This window comes from Lolium perenne, chromosome 4 (assembly GCF_019359855.2).
Source record: "Lolium perenne isolate Kyuss_39 chromosome 4, Kyuss_2.0, whole genome shotgun sequence".
Lineage (NCBI taxonomy): Eukaryota > Viridiplantae > Streptophyta > Magnoliopsida > Poales > Poaceae > Lolium > Lolium perenne.
In genome coordinates this window covers 328,804,989-328,824,915 of record NC_067247.2, presented here as the reverse complement: position 1 = coordinate 328,824,915, position 19,927 = coordinate 328,804,989, and the positions used below count along the sequence as shown (strand labels likewise).

The 19,927-nt window shown below is 42.9% G+C and overlaps 1 protein-coding gene across 1 annotated transcript; it reads right to left on the bottom strand.

Annotated features, from left to right (window-relative positions):
• Positions 1-1,255: 1,255 nt before the first annotated feature.
• LOC127296408 (uncharacterized) lies at positions 1,256-3,432 on the bottom strand. Its single transcript, XM_051326472.2, has one exon. It carries the CDS (start codon positions 3,411-3,413, stop codon positions 1,476-1,478), a length of 1,938 nt encoding a protein of 645 aa, XP_051182432.1. The 5' UTR covers positions 3,414-3,432; the 3' UTR covers positions 1,256-1,475.
• Positions 3,433-19,927: the final 16,495 nt, after the last annotated feature.

Genomic DNA, 19,927 nt, shown 5'->3' with positions numbered 1-19,927 from the left:
AGGATGACTCCATATTTCGAGAAAGTTGCTAGTACTGAGTCTAAGACAGCTTCCAATGTGACCTCCTTCGTAACATTCATTTTATCCAAATTACAAACAGTGATGGCCTGCTAACTTGCACACATGTCCCTATATCAAGTGCCAAAAAATGGAGCAGATAGGATGAATTTGGGTTCTTCTAACCTCAACCTGGTGACGTGCCATCCCATGCAAACAAGTGCAAATAATCTTAGTTTGATGATAAACCTGTATGTTTATGTCACAAAAATAAGGTCAGCTCAAGAATGCTACTACACAAATGTATAGCAAAAAGATAATGTGTACAACTCATCATAAAATTCCAAATCTCAATCCAGCAAACTAGCAACATTCTCTTCATAAATTGTTGTTTCCTAAATGCCTTATTGGTTAACAAAGTAGCATGTCAAGAATATGCAGGAAGTATTCATACTTGAAGGCCACATCGTTTACATATATACTTACATATATACTTACATATATACTACTGTTTCACATTTCCAATGAGTAAGTGAATTATACCGAGAACCTCCCCTGTATCATTTGATCATAAAGCAACACAGTGAATGGAAAAAAATCCCTTAAGCATCTTGCACTATTAATTGTTATTTTGATCATGATTAGTGATTTAACTGTCCATAGTGTTGCATGAATTATGTGAATACAGTAGCATATATGACATGAAATATACTGGTTGGCAGACAGATACTAAAAACCTTCTGGTCTTCAAAATGTTTGAGCAAGATACCAATTCTGTATTTTACAAGTCATGGTGCTTATGTGACCATGAGAGGAGGTACCCCATCTCATAGTAAACATCCATCTCACATAGAATAACCAAGGTGACGGTAAAACTACACCGCACAAGAGGAACTGTGGAATTGCAGCATGTGTACCTTTACAAATAATGCATTAGCAACACCATATCTCGTTATGTTTCCTTAGCTATTGCATCAACGATATGTAACATTGCAACAAGGAGAAAATGAATAACTAAGCATGAACATCATCGCTTTAGTTAAAGTTATCAGTCTATATTGGATGCAACTGAGAAGTAATGATGAGAATGATGCAAACTTGCACAGTAAAAACACAAGTTGTCCTGCTAATGTGCCGAAAGGTGTGTCAAATTCCACACACATGCACGCACGGAAAGACAAAGAGTAGGTTCATTGTAGAAACAAGAAAGCACAACTGTAAGACAGATACTACGATTAAGAGCTTTGAAGAAAAGAAGTAAAGAACCAATGTTCAAATTTCTTAAACCAAGATAGCAATCAACAATGGCACGATACACAAGTTAAAATATTGAATTGACTAATCAGCCTGTATATCAGGGAAGATAGGTTACTTTGAAGCTCCAGCTACAGACACTACATTAAATTGGTGTAAGCTTATGACATTCTAGTATACAGAATTTACAAGACCATCCTGGAACCAGGGGTGACTCACAAATCTCACACAAGTCCATGTCTAAAACTGGCATCTCCTGCATCACCACTGGAATCTAAACCTACTGGTGAATCATACCACTTGGGCCCAGAGTAGAAACCGTCAACATTTATGCCTAACAAACTTGAGTCAGTTACCATGGTATCATCATGCATCAATGGCTTAATAATCTTGGAATCCTGAACACCATCTTCGTCCCCACAGTTGAGGATACTCTTTTCATCAAAGTCACCAACGTTCTCCTTCAGCATCCACTTATCACACTTTGGGCTATCACCCAATAGCATCTTCCTGTCCTCGCACTCTGCTGCCATTCTATCCCATGATACAATGGGCCCAAGGCTGGAACCAAAATCAGTATCATCGTCATCAAGCATCTCATCGTCCTTGCAGAATCCAACGTCGTGATGATCTAAATGTTGCGGCACATCACCAGTGCCCCATCCCACGACATCATTGCACACCATCAATGCCTCGTCTGGCTGGTAGGCGTTGCCATCCAAATTAAACTTCCTAATCCTGTGCAAAATCTCAGATAGCTCACTGGAAAGAGAACCCAATAGCTCTGGGTGCATCTTAGGCACCTTCCCTTCTAGGGAGACCACTTCTGCCCTGAGATCCCGAACTTGCTGCAAGACCGCCTGATGCGAGTCATCAATATCAACATCTACATCTCCCTTAACTGTAAAGTTAGGATCGCCTTCATCATTGACATCATATATGTCAGGATCAAACTCAAATGTCCCCTTATGGCCGACTAACCTGTGAACAATCCGAGCATTGCCATCAAGTGGGCCAGGCTCGTGCCCCGAGTGCACCGCATAAAGCTTGAACACTGCAGTACCTTCCTCCAGGTACACAAAGCTCTTGTCCTTCTCATTATAATTGGCTATGGGCACAATGGCCCGAATACGGAACCCACAGCCGCACCTCTTGGACTGGTACGGCTCCCGCTTCAGCCCCCGTGCCTTCTTCGCCTCAGAGGCGGTGGCTGAAGAGGACGATGCATTATTCCCACTACTTGAAGTTGGCACCCCAGCACGATGGCACGCGTAATCCTTCACCTCAGCCATGAAGGGCTTATACCTTATATACTTCTGCCTAATGCAGAGGACCACCTTATGCTTGGCCGCCAGCTGCTGCAGCCTGCGCGGCACGTCGCGCGCGGGCACATCTAGGGTATCTGTATATTCAAACCTGCGACGCCGCTTACCTCGTCCAGGCGACGAGATGGCGGAATCAGGCTGCCCAGCAGGTGAAGCCTTGCAAATAGGGCACGCGGCAACGCATACCCGGACGAAGGACTCTGGAATACCGTAGAATTTAGCGCCGACGGTCCAGGCTTGCCTGATGCGGTCGACGGTGTCCTTGACCCCGAGGTGGCGGAGCAGGTCGGGGTCCTGGTGCGCCTCGGCGACTATGTCCCGCCACTGGGCGACGTGGGAGACGCGCTGCGCCGGGTTGGACTTGAAGTGGAGGTGGCGGCCGTCGGCGGAGGCGGCGAGCTTGTCCTGGATGCGCTTCCAGGCGGTGAGGTAGGCGGTGTCCTCGTTGCGGTCCTTCCAGACGGCCCGCCAGGAGGCGAGCACGGAGGGCGAGGTGGCGGCGCGGACCTCGTCGGCGGCGGCGGCGCGGCCGGCGAGGACGCAGCGCAGCATGAGCGCGTGCGAGGCGGCGGTGAAGGTGTAGAACTGCGAGGAGACGTGCGGCGTCGGGTCGATGGGCGGCGGGGAGGCGGCGAGCGAGAAGGGGCTAGGGTTGGGGCCGGGGAAGTGGATCAGCGCCTCGTCGTCGGCGTCGACGTGGAGGAGGTAGCTGCAGGGGCTGGGGAGCGGGTCCGGGTCCGGCGGGTGGTGGGATTGGAGGTAGGAGGAGGCGGAGGAGGGGAGGAGGGGATTCATGGCGGACACGGTGGGGGAAGCCGACGACGAGGTCTTCGGCATATCCCTCACACGCTTTTTTTTTATTCTGCGAATTTGTTTTCCTCTTGCGATTTCACTCCGCCTGGCGTTGGCTTTATATATCTGCCCTGGTCTCTGGTCCTTATCTATCCACTCTGCGTCACCGGGATTCTGTGGGCTTATCTCACTGCCACCGGGGCCGCGTGTCGAGGGGCCGTCTGTCAGTTCGTTCCGTGGGTTGGTTTTAGGGTTTACTTGTATACTGGCTGTGTCGAGTCTAACGTTACCACTGCCGGTGGGTCATACCTTGGTGTCTGTACTCTCCAGCAGTATACCGGTGAAGCTCACTGACAGACTGGTGGTCCCAGGCTCTCCCAGCTCATGGTGGAGGATTGCCCACCTGTCAGTCTGTATAACCGTTGAGGTACAATGTTACGAGTCTTGTTGGATCATGGTGGAGATCGATGCATTGGATTTTCTGGAAAAATCTTTACTCCTAAGACTGGCTATAGTGCAAAGTATTATGTAGTGGTATCATCTACCCCTCCGTCTATAAATAGATGTCAAAGATTTATTCAAATTCGGATGTATCTATACACTAAATCGTGACTAGATATATTTAAATTTAGACAAATTTTTGGCATCTATTTGTAGACAGAGTACTACATGATACCAGTCTATGATACTACATCTATAGTGATTAGTATCATTAGTAGTATCATAATCCCATGATATTTAATTATTTGCAGAATCTCAATGCAATTGTGTGTATAGGATGTATTCTACATTAAATTATATAGTTTCACGTGATATGATACAGTATCATATTATGATACCACTAGCATATCTTTTCTCATTAATTATAGTGTCACGTCAGATTTTTACCAAGGTGGCATGCATGATACTCCTTATGATACTAGCACTATGGCTAGCCTAAGGTAAATGGCCAAATGGGATTCCGCGATCTTCGTCTCTTCAACCTAGCACTTTTGGGAAAGCATGGATGGCGGATCATGACAGATGCAAGTTCTCTATGTGCAAGGGTTTTGAAAGGTCGATTCTTCCCCGGCAGTGATTTCATGCATGCTACAGTCCCTCGATCGGCTTCAGCGACGTGGCGAGCAATTGTTGCGGGACGGGAGGCCCTGCAGGCAGGCTTGATCAAGCGAGTTGGAAGTGGAGTTTCTATATCCATATGGGATGATAGATGGATCCCTGATTCAAATTTTACGAAGCCTTTCGTTTAAATCTGATGATATAGACTTGGTGAAGCCGAGTCAGCTAGGGAATGTAAGTAACTTTATTGATACTGAAAACTGGACTTGGCGGAGGGAACTAGTTCGTGTTGTGTTTGCATTATCAGATGTTGAAGCTATTCTAAATATTCCTCTCAGATCAGGTGGTGGTGAAGATTACTATGCTTGGAATTTTGAATCCTCGGGTGTTTACACTGTCAAATCTGCGTACCGTGCTCTCGTGACTCAAAAAGATCGTCTAGCTCTAGAGGAAGGGACGGCTACTGAATCCTCAACGACAGAAAAAGATATGTGGACTGACTTATGGAAGCTCAAATTGGTGTGGCGGGTGCTACATGGTATTCTGCCCGATGAATGAACGCTTAAGCGGAGGCATATTGCAGAGATCAGTAGGTGCAACATTTGTCTAGCAGGAGATGAAGACTTGATGCATGCTATGATTACATGTTCTCATGCCAGAACTATCTGGGATGAAGCTCGGAGATGGCTTGATGTCGATCTGCCAAGGTTACATCCTATCACATGGGCAAAGGATATCCTTTGTGACCAGAGGTTTACTGACCAAGACCGAACCAAAATTATCACGGTGATGTGGTCGATCTACTAGCACTCTCGCAACCGGTGGAAGCATGACAAAGAACTTTCTGACCCGGTGTATGCGGTGAAGGCAACGAGGCCTCCCTCTTGGATATTCCTAAGCAGCTTATTGTGCTGCCTGGACATGGGTGGCGGCCGCCTGAGTCGGGTTTTGTTAAAATCAATACCGACGCTGCCATCAATTTTGCTGATGCCAATGGAGGTGTTGGAGGTGTTGCACGCTCCCCTGATCGTCTCATTGGTGCGTGGAGTAAACCTCTTCTTGGTATCACGAACCCTCTCATTGTTGAGTGCATGGCGGTGCGTGATGGAGTCATCTTCGCTAAAATTCGGGGCCTCACACATGTGGTTATGAAGACGGACTGCTTAGAGGTGGTCAACCTCTGGAATACTCGCCACAGTTCTCGTTCGATTGTGGCTCCTCTTTTAGTTGAGATTAGAGAGTTAGCTTCTTCGTGTAGTTCTTTTGTTATTTAGCATGTATTAAGGACATCCAACTACCCGACGCATCTTTGTGCAAAGCGTGCAAGTACTTTAAATGTGACCGAGAGTTGGATGGACGAGACTCCTAGCTTTTTGTTCAGCTGCCTTTTGGCAGACTGTCCAGCAAGCGCTTATGTTTGAATAAAGATCTCCAATTACCGCAAAAAAAAGAAAATAGAGTATTTCGTGAACCAACCTGCGATTTTTACAAGTTTGATATTCCTAATACAACTCTATCTTTCCGAACTATATAAAACTTCGGGTCGTGGGCCTTCAGTAAACCCCGGGTACCTTCTTCGGCAGGCCAATTGATATACAAGTTTCGGACAAGTTTTTCTAAGTCCTTGACCGACAAATCTACCGACAGGCGATCCACATCCTTGTCGCCAGCATACATCCAGAGGGGGTTTTTGCGAGCCTGCAGAGGCTGCACCCTAATCCTAAGGAAATGTGCCGTGATTTGGATACCCGACAATTCTTGTCCGCGGGTAGTCTGAAGCTCGTGGATGCGTGTCATCAGCGCCTCTGTGGGAACTTTCTGAGTTGGCTCTGTAACTTGTATATCACGAAACCCTCGGCTCCGCCTCCTATATAAGGGGGAGTCGAGGGACAAAGAAAGGATCGATTCATTGTTTTCCAGTAACCCTAGTTTTTCATAGCAGTCGAGTACTTTTCCGGCTGAAACCTTCGAGATCTACTTGCCCTCTACTTCCAACTAAACCATAGTCTACAACCCGTAGGCATTGATAAGTTAATACCTTATCACTCGTGACTCAAAAGAGCGTCTAGCTCTAGAGGAAGGGACGGCTACTGAATCCTCAACGACAGAAAAAAATATGTGGACTGCCTTATGGAAGCTCAAAGTGGTGTGGCGGGTGCTACATGGTATTCTGCCCGATGAATGCACGCTTAAGCGGAGGCATATTGCAGAGATCAGTAGGTGCAACATTTGTCTAGCAGGAGATGAAGACTTGATGCATGCTATGATTACATGTTCTCATGCCAGAACTATCTGGGATGAAGCTCGGAGATGGCTTGATGTCGATCTGCCAAGGTTACATCCTATCACATGGGCAAAGGATATTCTTTGTGACCAGAGGTTTACTGACCAAGACCGAACCAAAATTATCACGGTGATGTGGTCGATCTGGCACTCTCGCAACCGGTGGAAGCATCACAAAGAACTTTCTGACCCAGTGTATGCGGTGAAGGCAACGAGGGAGGCTCTAACCCTCTTGTATATTCCTAAGTAGCTTATTGTGCTGCCTGGACATGGGTGGCGGCCGCCTGAGTCGGGTTTTGTTAAAATCAATACCGACGCCGCCATCATTTTGCTGATGCCAATTGTAAGGGTACATTGCCCCTATGTGTGGTTTTGGTAATTAATGACAACCCCTATGGACTAATGTTTTCATTGAGTTTATATGAAGGAATATTCCATAGGTACTACTTGTTCTCCATGTGTTGGATTCAAGTATGGATGCCATGAAGATAAAGGTATACCTTGTGTATTGGCATCAAGATCATCGGTTTGAAGATACATATGTGATATGATCAAGAAGAAGAAATGAAGATGGAGTTCTTATGTGGAACTCAATATTAGCCATGCTCTATCTTATGAGAATATGAGAAGGTACAAGGTTAAGTCGGGCAAGTTCAAGATGAGCATCTCAAGTGGATCACATGCTTGAAGCTTGCCGTCCATTTGGTGATAATGGACATGTGAAGATGTGCATCAATAGAGCTTTCCCATCATGGTGTATGGGGGAGCATTTGTGAGTCTTCACGAAGCGACGATGATCAAGTGAGGCATTCCGGCTTGAGTGGAGCTTGAAGAGCTATCATCAAGATCAAGCGGGATGCGCAAGGCAAAGGTATGGCCTTGCTAGGTTTTCCTTTTACCGGTCTCAAGGTGGTTGCTGGGAGACCGGATTATAGGATAAATAGCCGCACTATCAAGAGGGGCTTTCGGTTGGGTAACTTGATCGCATCGTCTTAGAGAGCTCAATCCTTTGCATACTTTGCATATCCCTATTGCTTCTTGGTGTTTCTCTGTGTGAGGTTCTTGAGCTTGTTGCTAGCTTTACAACAAGCCCAAGTTCATCGAAAACGGAATCCGCATGCATCTTCTATTTGCGTTTTCGAGTTTGGACGTCTTTACCGTTTCTTGACGGTGGGAGACTCCCTCTCTAAAATCATCTAAAATGTTCTGAGAGGAGTCTCCATATTTCCAGTTTTTGTTGGGGTTCTATTCGTCGTTATCTTTCCAACAAAATTGGTTTCATGTCAATCGGGGTCCGGACACAAAAGTTATCACAGTTTTTGTATAACATGATTTCCTGCTGGCCCGGTTTCTAGCCCGGCGTGACCGGCCGTTCTGACCGGATGGCCCGGTTCAAACCGGCCCCTGGACCGGTGCCATCCGGCACTATCCGATAAGCTTTTAATCTTGGTCCGGTTTCTAGCCGGCGTGACCGGCCGTCGACCGGATGGCCCGGTTCAAACCGGCCCTGGACCGGTGCCATCCGGCACTATCCGATAAGCTTCTCAGCTTGGTCCGGTCACTAGCCCGGTCGGCCGGTCTGTGGACCGGATGGCCCGGATCGTGGCCGGTATGACCGGGTCCTGAACCGGACGGCCCGGTCCCGAGCCCGGTTGGACCGGCCTCCTCGACGGCCGACTCGGCCCAACTTTTCCCCAACGGTTATATTTGCTCTTGGGCTATAAATAGCCCTTCTTCCACCTTGGGCTGTGTACTTCTTCCCTTTCTCTCACCTCCATTGTTGCATTTGAAGAAGTTGCTCTCTCTCTTGTTCCCCCCCATGATTCTTGCTCATATTTGAGGATTTGAGAGAGGAGATCTAGATCTACACTTCCACCAAACCAATTCTTCTCTAAGTGAGGGAATCTCTTGGGATCTAGATCTTGGAGTCTTTGGTTGACTTTCCCCTTGTTCTTCCTCTCCAATCTCATCCTAGCATTCGTTGCTTTGGTGGGATTTGAGTGTGAAGGACTTGAACACCTCCGGTGTTCTTGCTTTGCATCATTGCATAGTGTTGAGCTCTCCACCACGATTTGTTCGAGTGAGAGATCGTGAGCTTGTTACTCTTGGAGGGTGACCTCCTAGTTGGCTTGGTTGGTGTCCCGGTGATCTCTTCGTGGAAGATTGTGAAGGGGCCCGGGCTTCTCCTTCGTGGAGCTTGTGAAGTGGTTGTGGAGCTTGCCATCTCCGGAGCGGAGGAAAAGCTAACCATAAGGAAAGGGCCATTATCCTTCGTGGGTGTGGTTCGGAGAATAGGGTGAGCCTTCGTGGCGCGGGGAATCCTTCGTGGGACCTCCACTCCTCCAAACGTGACGTACCTTGTTGCAAAGCAAGGGAACACGGGAATACATCCTCGTCTCCGCGTGCCTCGGTTATTTCTATACCCGAGCTCTCTTTCCTTGTGATAGCCATCGTGCTTGAAGTATATATATATATATCTTGCTATCACTTGTGCTACATATATCTTGTGCCTATCTTGCTTAGCTCTAGTTGCTATTGTTACACTTAGTTGAGCCTAGCATATTTAGGGTTTGTGCTTGTAAACTAAACGATAGTTTAATTCCGCATTCTTACAAGACAAAATCCGCAAGAGTTTGTAATTGCCTATTCACCCCCCCCCCTCTAGGCGACATCTCGATCTTTCAATTGGTATCAGAGCAAGGTCTCTCCTTGTTTAAGGCTTCACCGCCTTGAGAGTAAAGATGTCGGCTAGTATAGTGCACAATGACACAATTGTCTTTAATGGCACAAATTATCTTTTGTGGCGAAATTGCTTGCTTTGTCATCTTCGGACCTTGTGTCCACATATAGAGCAATTTCTAGATGTTGGTTTTTCTCCTCCGATGGATTCTCAAAATCTATCTTTAGAGGATGAGAAAAACTTACATCTTGAAGCTCTAGTATCTAATGAGCTTTTATTCTCTTTGAGACCCGATTTTCGTAGGTTCTTGATATATATAAAGCGAAAGTCGTCTCATGAGATGTGGATCAAGCTTAAGGAAATGTTTGGTGGATCCACTTCTCATTTGGTCGGTGGTGACTCCGAGGAGCTATCTTCTTCTTCACATCATGAAGAGCTCCAAGTTGCTTCCACCTCCGGCCGTGATGAGTCATCATCTTCTTCCACTTCACCAACGTGTTGCAAGACACAAGGTAATGATATGGTGAGTGGTGAGGGAAATTGCAATGTTGATATTGTGCTCAATAGTGATGACTCTTCATCTCTATCTCATTGCAATGTTTCCTCTTTGGACTTAAACACATCTTGCATTGAAAATAATCTACATGCTTGTGTTGATAGTCCTTGCATATCATGTGTAAATTGCTTACATAGATCTCATGAGGATATGCTTGCCTTTTCTTGCTCCCATAATCAAAATGTTTCTATTTCCTCTAGTTGCTTGTTGACTAACATTGTAGAGGAAACCGAACACTCTATGGATCAAGACATGATTTCAAATGAGGATTCAAGAATATCTTCATCTTCATCCTCCGGTATGCACATGTGCCTTATGGCAAATGGACCAAAGGTATCTCCTACTTTGACTCCTAACACATCCTCTAATGATGAGAGTGATGATGATGATAATGATGAAGAACATAATATCTTGGTGCATGATATGGCAATGGTATATGCTTCTCTTCGTGGTAATAAAGAAGCTCGTGCTTATCTCGAACACTCTATGGATACCTTGAATAAATATAGGGAAACCATAGTGGAGTTGGAGTCCCATGTTGAAAATGGGGAAATGAGATTCACTCTCCTCAAGCATGAGCTAAAAGATGAGAAGCATGCTAATTTCATGCTTACACAAAAAATTGAATCCTATATGCATGAAAATGAGAAAACTATTATTGATGCTTGTGCTACTAACTCTAATTCTTGTGAAGCATCGACCTTAAAGGAGAATGTTGAGCTAAGGGCTCAACTTGAGTTGCTAACTAGCAATTATAGGGAATTGGAAGAAAGTCATAAAAAGCTCTCAAGCTCTCATGATGATCTTCTAATTTCCTATGATGGGCTAAAGTTAGCTCATGAGGCAAGTATCACTAAGGTAACATCTTGTGAGCCTCATATGGATGTTAGCACAATCTCTACTACAAATGCTATATTGCCATGTGCTAGTCCTTGTAATCCATCTAGTCAAACTAGTGATACACCTTGTGTTGGATTACTCACTTTGCCTTGTTGCTCTAACAATGAAGCTTCTACTTCCTCTAGTACTTGTATTTCTACTAACCATGTAGAGGAAATCAAAGAGCTCGAGGCCCAAGTCCTTTCTTTAAAGAAAGACTTGGAAAAGCGTCATGAAGGGAAATCCGCACTTGACAAGATGCTAAGTGTGCAACAATCCCCCAATGACAAGAGTGGACTTGGATTCAACTCCAATAACAAGAACAAGTCCAAGAGCAAGAGCAACAAGAAGAAGGGCCAAGACAAAGTCAAGGATCCGGCCAAGTTGGTTTGTTTCAAGTGCAAGGTTGAAGGGCATCATGTTAGATCATGCCCATTGAAGAAGAAGAAGAAGCACTTGAGTGAGAAACAACAAGGGAAACGGCCACAAGGTAAAGGTCAAGCTCATGCTCGACCTCAAGTTGAAGATAGGCCACTTCCCAAGAAGAATCAAGATATTGTTCCCCAAGAGAAGAAATCAATAAAGAAGAGAAAGGGGAACACTTGCTACTTATGCCGTGAGAAGGGGCACTTTGCTTCTTCTTGCTTAGGTGGTACCTTATCTAACCCTATAATTGTTGATGATGATTATTCTCTAGGGAAGGATAAGGATGGCAATGTGTTTGCCAAGTTTGTTGGAGCTCAAAGTGGTTTCAAGAAAAGAACCATTTGGGTTGCCAAGCCTATTGTGACTAACCTCTTAGGACCCAACTTGGTTGGGGACCAACAATCTCAAACTTGATCAATAGGTACATGTGGAGGGCATTGGAGATTTGGCTACTTCATGAAGAATTAAGGGATCTTCATATATTAAACTTTGACCAAGCCAAGTCATATGGATCATCATCTATATCTTATATCCAATGTTCCTCCTTGCGGTAACTTATATTTCAAATCTTCATGTATATTGTAAGTTACTTGCCCCTTTGCATGTTTGGTTTTGTACCAAATATTTGTGTGTATGTGTTGTGTCTTACTTACCTATCTTGTGTATTCAAGTATGTTTGTTTGACTCATCATATACTTGTGTATTATTTTGAGCCTAATGCATCTTGATGATATTTTATTTGGCTCTCTTTGAGTGATTAATGGAACATCCCATTTTGGGGGAGTGTTATGCTTTGTGCATTTCTCCTTCTATAAAATGTGTGTATATGGGTATCACCACTTAGTATTGATATTGCAAGATTATCTAGTCACTATGTGGTGTGTCATACTCATGAGAAATTCAAATTCTAAATGTCCATTAATCATCTCTAGTCGAATTTCAATTGCCTCTTGATTAAGAAGAAATGTTTTATCACATTATGGGGGAGTAATATGTTTTGTACATATCACAAACCTAGGAAATGTGAACATATGAGGTTTTGCCACTTATAGTTGATACTCTTAATTATCTTGTTCCTAAGTGGCATGTTTGCTCAAACAAGCTCCATTCTTATTAAAAAAAAAATCTTTTATTACTCATCTTATGAGTTCTTGTTTGAGTAAGAAATTCTTGGTACGTTTTTCCTCAAATACATATCTCTATATCTTATTTGGGACACCGTTTGCTTCAAGTTATTCTAATCATTGCCGTGCGTGATTGTTTGACTAGTTGAAGCTATCAAGAATCTTCATCCTTGCATAGTGCTTAATTCTATATACTTATCATATGCCTTTTATTGTGAAATTGATCCTTACTATCCTTGTTAATATACCACCGGAAGTTAATTCCAATATTCTCATTGTCTTTGACAATTGATAATCTTGTATGTGGTTGAATCTATGGATCATCTTCACCTTGGATTGTTTCTTATTGCCTTATTTTATTTCCAACAAATCTTTGTTGCTCCCATGTGTCTTCCTTGTTCCTTTGAAAAATCTTTTGATAAATTCTCTTGATTCATATCAAGTGTTTGTTTTGGAAGACAAACCTTTTCCTTACGGTACATTGTGCCATTGTGAAAGGTGTAGAGGGTTTGGTTTATTTGTTTGAACCTTGCTCTTTTTGGGAGTTTGCTATCTCATTCCTTCTTACATATTTTATTAGCTTGAATGAGATAAATCTTTGAGCATGTTTGCTTTATTTCATCCTTTATGCTCAATGGTTTCTTCTTAGTTCATTTGTTGAACTTTGTTGAACAAATCTTTTGAGATTTGCTTCTTAGATATAATTTGGACAACAAATTTGTTTTGTAAACACCTCTATGCCTTATTTAATTCTTTTGGTGTTTTGTCCAAAGCATATCTTTCTTGGATCTTTAAAAGTTTTAGTGCATGCTTATATGTAATTTGTTTATACTTATAGCATGCTTGCTTTCTTTTGATCCATTATGTAGGATATACTCCATCAAATCCTAAATGGCTAAGATGTGCATGAAATTCAAATTTCATCTAAATATGCACATGGTTATATGGAGTGTGTCCTATATATTGTGGTTAGTCTAACCATGTTGGACCCAATGAGTTTGGGGACCAAGATGTACTTGAATGATGCTTTAGGTACATTGGAGATGCAATGGAGGCTTGTCTCATCTATAAGGAAGGTGTTGTCACCATATGAGGATTGGAGTCAAGCTAGGATGATCGATGAACTCTTATCTACTACATCAAGCCATTGCCATCTCGGTAACAAGTATCTTATTCATGCACTCTCATATAGCATCCAACCTCTTGTAGGTTGTATCTTGGCATGAAATTATTTATTTCGAAAATATTGCGGTTCTTGAAAAACCCTTTTAAAGTAAAACTTCTTATTGAACATTTGAGTAATTTGAGAAGATGCATATGATAGGTTATATATATATATCATATTTTATGATTCACCTATCACAAATATGCCCTCTAGCAATTTATTGCATATCAATTCCTCAAAGAGCTCTTGTGTGCAATATTGATGAATTTGTGAAATAAATCCGTATTTGTGATACTTGTTGCCTTTCTCAAAACACTCCAACTAGCTCTACTTCCCTTATTGTTAGTTGTAATGTTTTTGAGGTTTAACTTGGTTGAAGTTCATTCATATATACCATAAGTGAAAATTGGAGCCATAGGCTATATATGCTTCTTAAGCAAACATCCTTTGGTATATTTTATGACTTCATCTTGGATATCTTGTTTTATCTATTTTGTTAACCTCTTGTGTGTGCATGTTTCTTTATGGATCACTTTGTCCACTTTAGAAACTCATATACATAAGAGTGTTAATCCATCACCTTGATATCCTTGATCTTTGCCGACCATCTTTTACCCCTTTTGTTTTTAGTGGGTTGGTAAAGAAAATTTATGAGTGCTTGGTTTATTTATTTTCTTCATGCACTCATATCTCGTAATTGTTGGATTAAAGTTGTTCTTGATAAGCATACTCTCTTTATCTTAGTTGTGTTCTAAATGATATATAGGGAGTGAGGATTCCATGTTTGTGCATATTGTATTCAAATGCAAACATTATAAATTGTGCACGAACCTTGGGGAGCTTTCTTATTTTTTGAGCACTATATTTCTCTTATCATGATATCTTTGTTTGTCCAATTGGATCTTTGATTGCTTGCTTTATTTGTTGAAGCTCACCTCACCATGTTATCTTTATGCAATCTTTGATCCTCAATATAGTTTGATTTCCTTCAAGTATTCATCATTGGATATGTCCACTTGATTCCACTCAAATTATGAGAAGTGCACACTTTGGGGAGGAACTCACATTATATTGGCCTTCTACATTTTTCACCCATTTTGACAATCGATGCCAATGGGGGAGAAGTTTAGAGGGTTTAAAGGAATGGTTTTATACTTAAGCTTGGTTTGTGCTTAAGTGTTTTGCCTCTCATGCATTCCATATTTATATGTCTTGCATGATTGTATATATATAGTGGAAACTATCCCAAAGGTTAATCTTGACAATATATGCAATGAATTCATGTTCATCACACGTGCATACATTGTGGGGGAGTTTTCTCTATATATATTGGTTCTACTCACATCCATTGCATTTGTTGTAGTTGTGTGAGTAGAGACGGTTTTGATATGGGCTAGTAGCTTTGTGTTACTTGACCATATCAAATACAACCTCTTGTATACAACTTATTCTCGGATAAGTTGAGTACTTGTTTCTAATATTCATTATATAAACCCTCTTATTGTGGTTGTCATCAATTACCAAAATGGGGGAGATTGTAAGGGTACATTGCCCCTATGTGTGGTTTTGGTAATTAATGACAACCCCTATGGACTAATGTTTTCATTGAGTTTATATGAAGGAATATTCCATAGGTACTACTTGTTCTCCATGTGTTGGATTCAAGTATGGATGCCATGAAGATAAAGGTATACCTTGTGTATTGGCATCAAGATCATCGGTTTGAAGATACATATGTGATATGATCAAGAAGAAGAAATGAAGATGGAGTTCTTATGTGGAACTCAATATTAGCCATGCTCTATCTTATGAGAATATGAGAAGGTACAAGGTTAAGTCGGGCAAGTTCAAGATGAGCATCTCAAGTGGATCACATGCTTGAAGCTTGCCGTCCATTTGGTGATAATGGACATGTGAAGATGTGCATCAATAGAGCTTTCCCATCATGGTGTATGGGGGAGCATTTGTGAGTCTTCACGAAGCGACGATGATCAAGTGAGGCATTCCGGCTTGAGTGGAGCTTGAAGAGCTATCATCAAGATCAAGCGGGATGCGCAAGGCAAAGGTATGGCCTTGCTAGGTTTTCCTTTTACCGGTCTCAAGGTGGTTGTTGGGAGACCGGATTATAGGATAAATAGCCGCACTATCAAGAGGGGCTTTCGGTTGGGTAACTTGATCGCATCGTCTTAGAGAGCTCAATCCTTTGCATACTTTGCATATCCCTATTGCTTCTTGGTGTTTCTCTGTGTGAGGTTCTTGAGCTTGTTGCTAGCTTTACAACAAGCCCAAGTTCATCGAAAACGGAATCCGCATGCATCTTCTATTTGCGTTTTCGAGTTTGGACGTCTTTACCGTTTCTTGACGGTGGGAGACTCCCTCTCTAAAATCATCTAAAATGTTCTGAGAGGAGTCTCCATATTTCCAGTTTTTGTTGGGGTTCTATTCGTCGTTATCTTTCCAACAAAATTGGTTTCATGTCAATCGGAGTCAGGACACAAAAGTTATCACGGTTTTTGTATAACATGATTTCCTGTGGCCGGTTTCTAGCCCGGCGTGACCGGCCGTCTGACCGGATGGCCGGTTCAAACCGGCCCCTGGACCGGTGCCATCCGGGCACTATCCGATAAGCTTTTAATCTTGGTCCGGTTTCTAGCCGGCGTGACCGGCCGTCGGCCGGATGGCCCGGTTCAAACCGGCCCACTGGACCGGTGCCATCCGGGCACTATCCGATAAGCTTCTCGGCTTGGTCCGGTCACTAGCCCGGTCGGCCGGTCTGTGGACCGGATGGCCGGACTGTGGCCGTATGACCAGGTCTGAACCGGACGGCCGGTCCGAGCCGGTTGGCCGGCCTCCTCGGCAGCGGACTCGGCCCAACTTTTCCCCAACGGTTATATTTGCTCTTGGGCTATAAATAGCCCTTCTTCCACCTTGGGCTGTGTACTTCTTCCCTTTCTCTCACCTCCATTGTTGCATTTGAAGAAGTTGCTCTCTCTCTTGTTCCCCCCCATGATTCTTGCTCATATTTGAGGATTTGAGAGAGGAGATCTAGATCTACACTTCCACCAAACCAATTCTTCTCTAAGTGAGGGAATCTCTTGGGATCTAGATCTTGGAGTCTTTGGTTGACTTTCCCCCTTGTTCTTCCTCTCCAATCTCATCCTAGCATTCGTTGCTTTGGTGGGATTTGAGTGTGAAGGACTTGAACACCTCCGGTGTTCTTGCTTTGCATCATTGCATAGTGTTGAGCTCTCCACCACGATTTGTTCGAGTGAGAGATCGTGAGCTTGTTACTCTTGGAGGGTGACCTCCTAGTTGGCTTGGTTGGTGTCCCGGTGATCTCTTCGTGGAAGATTGTGAAGGGGCCCGGGCTTCTCCTTCGTGGAGCTTGTGAAGTGGTTGTGGAGCTTGCCATCTCCGGAGCGGAGGAAAAGCTAACCATAAGGAAAGGGCCATTATCCTTCGTGGGTGTGGTTCGGAGAATAGGGTGAGCCTTCGTGGCGCGGGGAATCCTTCGTGGGACCTCCACTCCTCCAAACGTGACGTACCTTGTTGCAAAGCAAGGGAACACGGGAATACATCCTCGTCTCCGCGTGCCTCGGTTATTTCTATACCCGAGCTCTCTTTCCTTGTGATAGCCATCGTGCTTGAAGTATATATATATATATCTTGCTATCACTTGTGCTACATATATCTTGTGCCTATCTTGCTTAGCTCTAGTTGCTATTGTTACACTTAGTTGAGCCTAGCATATTTAGGGTTTGTGCTTGTAAACTAAACGATAGTTTAATTCCGCATTCTTACAAGACAAAATCCGCAAGAGTTTGTAATTGCCTATTCACCCCCCCCCCTCTAGGCGACATCTCGATCTTTCACCAATGGAGGTGCTGGAGGTGTTGCATGCTCCCCTGATCGTCTCATTGGTGCGTGGAGTAAACCTCTTCTTGGTATCACGAACCCTCTCATTGCTGAGCTCATTGCGTGATGGAGTCATCTTCGCCAAAATTCGGGGCCTCACACATGTGGTTATGAAGATGGACTGCTTAGAGGTGGTCAACCTCTGGAATACTCACCACAGTTCTCGTTCGATTGTGGCTCCTCTTTTAGTTGAGATTAGAGAGTTAGCTTCTTCGTGTAGTTCTTTTGTTATTTAGCATGTATTAAGGACATCCAACTACCCGGCGCATCTTTGTGCAAAGCGTGCGAGTACTTTGAATGTGATCGAGAGTTGGATGGACGAGACTCCTAGATTTTTGTTCAGCTGCCTTCTGGCAGACTAGCAAGTGCTTATGTTTGAATAAAGATCTCCAATTACCGCAAAAAAAAGAAAATAGAGTATTTTAATTCAAATAATCTTTGGTGCGAACATTATTGCACGGTCTCCTAGTGTGACGTACTACCACGTTGTTGGATTGGGGTCCCTTGGTGGTGCGTTTGTGCTTTTGATCGGATATGAGTTGACGTGGAGGGGAATGATTGGGTTGCGCTTCAATCCATGTCAACGTAATTGAAACATTGTTTTATTCGCAGGATTGATCTTATACGAATCTATTTTAGGAACTCATTTACATTATATTTCATCATCCATTGAAACCTCTTAATTAGAAAAAACTTTATTTAAAATAACACTCCAGTCAATCGATTTATAAAATATATAAATAAATTTAAAGAGGATACTCCCTCCTTCACAGTTTATTAGGAACGCGCGTACCCCTAGGTCGTTAATTTAACCTATATATTTTAAATTATATAATGTAAAACTTATATCATTAGAAAGTAGAACATCTAAACTTTCTAATGATATAATTTTTATAACATATAACTAATGCTAACTTGATCAAATTTGCGACCTAGGGGTACGCGCGCGCCTTATAAACTGTGAGAGAGGGAGTACCATGTTATAAATGTGCATTTTTTCCTTTAAAATTACGTGACGTGAATATCTAATTTCTCGAAAGAGTAGCCACGTTGGATTGTCTCGCCCTCTATAGGCTAGTCTAGCACAAGGACAACATTTTCGTGCATGTGAGCTAATAAGTTTCCTTTTTCTTTTTTTACTTTACTCATATATAAGAGTATAAAGTGATGGTACATGTGTCACACAAGTATATCCATTGAGGTCATGTTGTTGGATTATGTTACCCAAAAATAAATTAGAGTATTTTAAGTCAAATAATTCCAACATTAGAAGTGGAAAAGTATTTCCTTTAGAAGTACCGTCAGGTGAACTTTCTATGTCGGCTAAATCTTTGGCGTGGACATTTATTGCGTAGTCCCCTAGTGCGACGTACTCCCGTGTTGTTGGATTGCATCACCTGTTGGTGGGTTAGTCTTTTTGATGGGTTAGGGTTAGGGTTAAGATTTAGGGTTAGGGTTAGGGTTTAGGATTAGGGTGAGGGTTACTCGCTAAATCACAGTTCATATTAGGGCGATAAAAAAGATTTTAATTTGTTGCAGGCTCCACATGTAGTAGCTTTGGCTAGTGATACTCTTATGGGTGTACTGTTTGTTTAGGTTCTTCTATGTGCAATGGTACATGGTTAGCAAACACAATACATACGTAGACGTCTACAGAAGCATACATACACTCATCCCTACGAACGCACACACGCATACCGTATCCCTATGTGCACCTCCGAGAGACTGAGTCCGAGAAACTAATCCGGCAGGTCTTAAAATTGACAAAGTCACCATATACACCTGTTTGTCGATGGGAAGTCACCTCCCACTGAAAGAATATGCCGTCTTTTACGAGACACCAAGGTGTTAAATCTAAGGTTTGAACTCTAGTAAACTCAGGATGCCAGCGTCATCCAACCACATGTTGATTCTCACTTTGTTTTATGCTCTCTTCCACATTGACTCGAAATTGGTCTAGTGCCATGACAAGATTGTATCGTGGTCTTGTGTTGGCTATGCTTCCTTGTCTAAGCCAGCTTTGTTTTTCATAGTAGTTACATTCTTCTCCCAAATTGTGGACACGAGTTAGTTTTGCGATGAAGATTCCTAGTGTGGTTTGTGTGCATGGTTGGTATGTTTTTTCCTGTCTCGGGTATAGCGTCATGGGTGAAAGTTATCTTGGTATGTGTATCGATTTTTCCTGGTTATCAAAAAATTATCTAGACAATGTTATTTTTAATTAGTCAAAAACTTTTGCCTTGTTTGGAAAAAAATATTATAGATTCGACATTAAACAAAATTTGTACGTAGCTTAAATTAAATACTAACATATTGATAATCGTTTGAGAAAAGAAGAAGAAAAAAAGCAGTACCTGAATTGCGATTCTCAGGAGTCGAGAGTTTTTTTTTTGTTTACAAGAAAGAAAAAAAAAGACAGAGGAGAGATGAGAGTTTTAGCCGTTTTCTCCTTGTAGCCTCAGCAGACGGTCT